The 7,493-nt window shown below is 38.8% G+C and overlaps 1 protein-coding gene across 1 annotated transcript; it reads right to left on the bottom strand.

Moving 5' to 3' along the window:
• Positions 1 to 3,543: 3,543 nt before the first annotated feature.
• LOC127946787 (carbohydrate sulfotransferase 1-like) lies at positions 3,544 to 6,583 on the bottom strand. The gene is made up of 2 exons (XM_052543547.1): positions 6,035 to 6,583; positions 3,544 to 5,265 (listed from the first exon to the last, which is right to left on the bottom strand). Exon 2 carries the CDS (start codon positions 5,204 to 5,206, stop codon positions 3,944 to 3,946), a length of 1,263 nt encoding a protein of 420 aa, XP_052399507.1. The 5' UTR covers positions 5,207 to 5,265; positions 6,035 to 6,583; the 3' UTR covers positions 3,544 to 3,943.
• Between the last annotated feature and the right edge of the window lie 910 nt (positions 6,584 to 7,493).

The raw sequence follows: 7,493 nt of genomic DNA, 5'->3' as shown, positions 1-7,493 counted from the left end.
CATACTGAATCAGCAGAAAAAATTATTGAGCCAGTCAGGGGTTTTATCTCTGAAAACAATTGCATGGCTCAACAACACCATTGTTCCACAATATTAACCAAGGACATTAGTGATTTTAGTATCAAGTATTAAGTGCACCATAAAAGGGCACGTTGTTTTGTGGCTTTTTTAACCTCACACCATGTCATAACCAGGTCAAATGCAATAAAGTGATAAAAGCTAGCTCTTCTGTTAAGTGTGAAAATCGTGTGTTTTCGTCTTTACCCACAGCCAGTGCAGTTAAGTTTTTGGCATCCATACTGGACATGTGAAGCTGATTGAGTAATAGAACATTGATATGACATGTGACCTCTCATCTGAATTAAAAGAGCACAAACTTTAAATCTGAGGATTGCAGCATTGAAGTAAAGTGCTGTAGATTACAGATTTGTTACATTTAGTAAAGTATTGTACACTTAATTCTTAAAGAAAAAGAAAAAAGTAGTGCAGTCAAACAATTAATCGTGATTAATCACATCCAAAATAAAAGGTTCTGTTCGCATAATATATCTGTGTGTACTGTGTATATTTATTGCATTGTTTTAAGGGTAAGTTTAGTGTAAGCAGGGCCGTTTGAAGGAATTTGGGGGCCCCAAGCAAAATGGACATAGAGGCCCCCCGACCCCCCGCACACACGCAAAGCCTACAGCAACCACAGCATAGCCATACAGTTTAGGTTCACCCACACTTTATATAAATAAAAAAGGTTTACAGTGCAAATACTGCTTGAAAAAATAGTTTAGTGGGAATTCAATATTGATTTGCACTGTTTTTTTTTCTAATAATATGACAGCACACACTTATCAGTTTAAACTCTGGGCTGTGCAGGATATCAGCTATATTTATAGAGCTTGTGGTACCTTGTGCTATATAGAGGAAACATCAGCACTGAGAAGTGATGCATCTGTTGATGTTGAGGATGAAGTTGATGGTGTAGATGGGAAAATAATTGTGTAAGGGTACATGGACGGGAATGTTTAGGCTAGGGATAGGTATGGACATTAAAAAAAAAAAAGCCTCAAACTACATGAATAAGATGCTGGTAGCACAATCTGATAGCTAGCATTTTTCGCTATCGATTTGTGCTACTTGTCTCTTTTAATGGGAGCTAACTGTAACGTTAGCACAAATCATCAAAACACCGGCTAAGCAGATAAACCAGCCTCGACTTTGAATATTATCAATAACTTTATAAATGTTATTTATAAACACAAATTTACAGTTGTAAAACATTTATGCCACGTCATATGTTGGCTACGTTGGACGTCGTAATGAACATAGCAAGAGAGTAGGCCTAACAAAAAAACTCTGCATTGCTGCCATTCATGTATAGCCTATATAATCTCGAAAAACCAGAATCAGCTTCTTGGCGTTTGGGGGCAGGAGACTCTTGATGAGCGGGGGAAGTTGTACCATTAAACATCTCTGAGGCCATTTTTTATTCATCACATTTTCTCAAGGATTTGCTCCCATCACTGTATGTTTAAGAAAATAAGCTTCCTCAGCATAATACAGACTATTGGATGTGCAAAACAAATGTAAGTGGGTAATTTACACCATCGGCCTTGAAGTATCACTAACACCCTTGTTTTTAAACTTTGGTTTCTAGCTAGCATATTTTTTTTTTAGCTGATCTCTCCAGTGTTGCAGCCAAATTATTGGTGGCTTTTTGGCAAAGGGTGATGTGAGATGACTCAAAGATCCATTTAGTTGTGCATTTTGATGGGGTTAATGTAAAAAAATGTTGAAGTTCGCCAAACAAATGGTTTAAATGTGGATAGAAACGTGTGATGCTTTCAAACCTCAGGTCACAGAATAAGCCACCTGCCAAGAGAGTGCCTTGAAAAACTCTCAGCCAATTTTCAGATTTTCCTGAATTACAGATCGTTTTTGTCACTTTTATTGACAGGGATAGTCGAGAGGTGATTGGAAATAATGAGAGAAAATGGGATTGGCAAATGACACAAATCAGATTGGAACTCGTTGCCTGCATTAGCACTACAGAATCATATGTCAGAGCCTAGACTCTACCACTAGGTCACGGATTCAACTTAGTGTGTCTGTTATGGCTATATTTATTGCAATACTGGATATTATAAGCTAGGTAGTAATAATTGTCCATAATAAACTGTAAAGCTCAGCTAAGCTTGTGCACAGATTTTCCATGACATTATTTAAAGCTTGCATAATTGATAAATCACACTACTGTTCATTAGGTTCATTCTTTTCTGCTGCTTTGTAAACATCAAGGCTGATTAACTAGCACTTCCACCATCTCAAGACATGACTTTAGTGCACAATCATTAGTTCCTGAAGTAGTTCCACTTGAAGACGTTAGATTAGTTCACTGAACACATAAGTGCTGTTATTATATAAGTTTATATGCACCTTATTGTACTATCATAGTTATCATTGTACGTTTATATCCTGTTTTGTCCTGCAATGTACTGTTTATTGTAATCACTATATTGATCAGTCTCACACATAAAAAAAGCAAATTTTCACACCACAAGGGGGGGCTATTTCTCCTGAATATCTTGAAAATCAAGGGAACATGGGAAGTCTATACAATGGGACCTTGTATGTGATTAAGATAGCAATGTCTATTATGGTACATAACTGTGGAGAATGTATATCTGATGATTCCAGTCTTGTGGAAGGAAAGATAATTCATCCTCGCACCCTCTTCATACTCTCTAATGCTGCTGACATTAATCTTAAATTGAAGATTGAACCATTAATATTCCCCATTAAAATGGAATAAGGGTTAGCCGTTGAGATTTTTTTTTTTAATTCTGGTTTAACAACCTAAATGTGAATCCAGATTGTCTAGATTATGTAAAATCCATGAAGGATTGAAACAAATTAAGGCCATTGTTAAAAGCCAAACAAGAAGCATGCACACAATTTTCTGTTAAGCTGAAAACATTTGATTTTCATCTATATCTGAAAAAAGCGGTTTTGCCAGTGATTACATCTTGTTTATGCTTCTCTACATTTATTAAGATTTCAAAAATAGCAAAATTCTCTTTCACATACATTGAGCCAAACAATGTTCCATGATCTAAATACAAATCTGTGTCCACTGAATCAATGAAAAGTAGTGATATGATGACTAGGACAGCCACTAAAGAATGAATAATTTCATGCATGAATCTCTAAATTACATTAAACTACCAAACTGTCCACTCCAAACCTTAATACACTGGATTGCATTGGATTTCTCTGAAGAATCATCATGGCATTTCGCAAAAAAAAAAAAAAACATATCATTGTGATGTCATAACAATTGATTGAATTTTACAACTTATTTCATATTTATTTAAATCATAACCACCCAAAGCAAGCAGACTGAAGTGCATGAGTGTACTTTAGATTAGCTTTTTTACCCGGATACAGCACCGATGCATTATGCATTCTAAAAGCGAACCAAACACAAGCTTAAATCCCCAAAACTCTATGGCAGACAAGACTTTACACGGAGAAACAACCTGAGAAATAGTCTGACTGTGACATTCACGATTTTATTGCACGCTGTTATCATACATGACAGCATTTCAATCCCACATTAAAGATTTCTTGAGAATAGTCTGAGCTCTTTGACCGACAAAAATATTCACATTCACTGTTGTCAAATCAATGACCAGCATACAGAATTTCTATGTCAATAGTGTGTTGCTCTGCTCGAATATATAAATAATGAACAAAGCAATCACTGCAATCAAGGTGAAGTTGAGATCTCTTCACAGCTAAGTGTTTTGGTTCTTGTGCTGTTCCGAAAATCATGGGGTTACTGCGAGGGAGTCTCCGAAAGTAAAAAGAAGTTCATAGTGCAAATGTCAATCACATTAAGGCAAGAATATAAATGTAGAAAAATAGTTGTGCGAGCACATGATTAGCTTTGTTACAAAAAAGGTATGAAGGTTTTGTCCTCAATGAGCGAAAGCGACATGTTTTTCAGCTCCTCGGGGGAGTTGACAGCTTTGTAGCCGAGCTCGTCTAAAATGTGCTGACAAACAGTTTGTGTGTAATCAACTATGTCATGAGACAATTTCAACCTCCAGCTCTCAGCATTGGCCGCTGAGTCCCTCAATGTGCCGTACTTATGCTTTGCTGACACGTCGTTATTGCCTCTTGTGTTGTTATGTATCCAGTCCACCACACTTTTTTCCAAAGAAAGGCCAAGGAATTCATAAACCTCCTTGGTTTTTTGGAGTGGATTCCTGGCCAGGTCCTCGTATCTCACCAGCATGTACCGTCCACGAAGCCACGGCGGTCGGCTCAAGCCGGTGGACACCGAGTTCAGAAAGTCATCGCACACTGTCGTGAGCTGAGTCAAGTCCAAGTTGTACGGTTTACGACCTGTGGCTCTCCAGATCCGCCATAGGCGGTATGTGTCCCGAAAGGTTTCAATCCGAGAAGATAAAATCCCACGCGGGTCCCTCACCAGCTGGATAACTTTCAGATTAATCCGAGGGTCCTCGATCAGTGCCTTAAGATCACTGACTTCTGGAATACGCACTGTTTTAATGGCCATGTGGCGCCTTTCCCGACATGATTCGGTGGCGAGGGTCAAGTTAAGGGAGGCACACTTTCGAACACAATCGCCCTCTTCTATATTGCCATCACTGGGGCTGAAAGCATCACAGACCGGCATGGAGCAGAGGGCTTTGCTGGCTCCTCGTCGAAACAGTTTATCCGTGGTATGGTTTGCCGGCTGTGGCTTGATGTAGCTCTCTAAGAAATACAAGTCGCAGTTGTACAAGCTCCTAAGAAGGTCACGACTGGCTCCCAGCATCACTCTGCGCTCAGCAGCATATCTGCTGTGAGATAGGTGAGGGATAAAGGTCGTTTGGACATGATAGAGTGGTTCAAAGAGATAGAACACATCTGAGTGCTGGTTGAACAACTGTCCAACGAAAGAGGAGCCGCTTCGGGTGGTCGCCAAGATGAGGATGTGAGTCTTCCTGGAGGAATTGTAATTAAAATATGGGTACTCATCACACATCCGATCGAAGGACTCCACATCCTGCCCCAAGCCACAGTTCAAAGGGTTGGGAACGGAGCACATATGAAAAGGCTTAGCTGTGAAAGTCCTGATCGCTGTGTATTGGATCGCTATGGACACCAATGCAAGCAGAATCACAGCCTTCCAGGAACATTGCATGGCTGGGTAAATTCATTTAGATGATGCAGTCCGATTTGTTCCTATCAACAAAGACACAGCTGGGGGGGGGGGGGGGGATCTCAGAGTTAGTTCAAAAATAAAATAAGACATGAAGAGATTTTAAAATAGATATAACATTTGATTACATTTTAAACCAGGTCTGAATTAAAGGAACTCATCTTTTAAAATGTGATTTATAATGCATCAGTATTAAGAGCACATTGAAACTTCAAGTGTGAATGACTAATTTAAATAAGTTTCTTTCTAAACCTCTAGCAAATATAATATTGCATTCTGCACTATGCTTCACAATGCAAGCCTTAATATGTCTTTTAATCGTTTTATTGCAGTATGACACTTTGATAAAACTACTTCAGGTTTTAATGCAGCCAAACCCCTACAACTAAAGTGCTTTCTAAAGGCTTTTTCACAAGCCTGAGGTATTTAGTTTTTCCCTTGGGGAAATCAGCCAAGGCTCATGCAAACCAGCATCTAGAATGCAGACAGGTTACAAAATCAATTCTTTTCAGAAACTGGCACCGGTTCAGGCACCTGTAGAGAGATAGATGCATTAATTGCAATCTCCCACAATACTATATGAATGCTTTTTATGATAGGTTTGAAAGGCAGCCTTCGACGACCGCGCGCGTCGAGCTCTGATTTACCGCAGTGCAACACAACTCGGTTTTCAGTTGGAAATAAAAAAAAATAAGAAAAAAATTTAGACTATATCAAACGGTGACCAACTTCTCCCTTATTCCAGCACGAACATTTCAAACACCTAATATGGTCGAAAACAAAGTGAAATAAATACTTCGATATACTTGCCTCATATAAAGCTGTATGACAACATGACGGAAATTGTAAAAATATCACCATATACCGCGATGGTTTTGCCTAGTCGTCCCGTAACGCCCGTCATAGACGTTTTATCGCTTTTATTCATGTGTTCAGATGGCGAGTGGGTTCTTAATTCCCTAAAACTGATGAAAAGGTCGTATTTCCTCAAGCAGCTCCATTCATACTCGGGGTAAAACATTCACAGGAGGGCTCCGTGGCGAGACAACGGATGAATAAGGTATTGAAGCGCATCCTCAGACATCTCTCTGTGACTAAACGCCGAACTGATATTTCGTTCGTTCGACGCGAGAAGACGACTGAAAAGAGGTGTGCCAGTCGGTCCCAGATTAACCTATGCGAATATTCATCCCCTTCCCTCAAAACCACAGCTGACAAAGGCTGAGGAGGACAAAGCAGAACGGGGGGAGGTAGATTCGGTTCATTATTATAGCCTACGCGTCCTCCCTCCGAACATGTCTGTGCTCGACGCTAAAAGCCTTTGAACATGGAGTTAGTTTGGATGAGGTGAACTGGTGGCATCTAGAAATTTCAGCTATTTTTCTCAGTCATTCGTCGCTATATCTTTGAGGAGAGCAGGAAATATATATTTAAGAATATTCTAAGACAGAAATGACCAGCTGGTGGATTTCAGTAGCCTACTGATAGCCGACTGAAAGGCTGAAAAATAATTATGTAATGGCAAAGTATGTGTAGAAATATTGTGTGTTCCACATTATATGGGGGTGTGAAACTTTTTCAAATCACGGTTCATACAGTACACATAATGTTTTTCCCCCTTATGATCATATGTTGGTTTTAACTATTTGTGCATTTTTATTTTGTTTATTTATTTATTTATTTTGAATGAGCATTTCACATAGCTATAGAGTCATAGGGTAATATAAATCTAAATCTATAAATCCGCAAAATAAAAAGTAGCATTTTCTCACCCTTATATTGTAGAAAATCTGACTTATATTATTATTGAAAAAAACAAAATAGGTTGTCTTAAGTGTTAAATGACAAAAAGAACCACAAATGTGCCATAACAGGATCCATGTGAGTGACTGTTACGACCCTTTAGTTGTCTAAGATAGGAAGTAACATTGAGAATATTGCTTAGGAGTGAGCAGTAGAAAAGATCAGGTCAAACACAATTGCAGTTCACGTGATTTATTATTATTGAAAGCCGAAGCCATTAAAATGGCGTGTGTACTATTTACAGTGTTAAATAAAGAGAAGAAAAAGATAAGCAACAAGACCCAATGGGGATCAACGAACAAAGGTGGCGCCAAATTAAAGAAAGGAATAAAACAAAACAGTCCGTAAACTAAATTCCCAAACCCTCTAAACTAACTAACCAAAACAAAATGCGAAAATGAAACCCGAAATCTTCAGCGCGTCCGGCGCCCAGACTAAACTATGCTAACTGATAAACAAAAAAACA

This window comes from Carassius gibelio, chromosome A25, assembly GCF_023724105.1.
Source record: "Carassius gibelio isolate Cgi1373 ecotype wild population from Czech Republic chromosome A25, carGib1.2-hapl.c, whole genome shotgun sequence".
Lineage (NCBI taxonomy): Eukaryota > Metazoa > Chordata > Actinopteri > Cypriniformes > Cyprinidae > Carassius > Carassius gibelio.
Note: the sequence above shows the minus strand (reverse complement) of the source record. Positions and strands in the feature narration are given on the sequence as shown.

Bases quoted from the DNA above. Each gene is read 5' to 3' on its own strand.
- LOC127946787 (XM_052543547.1), bottom strand. From the start codon at position 5,206: ATGCAATGTTCCTGGAAGGCTGTGATTCTGCTTGCATTGGTGTCCATA.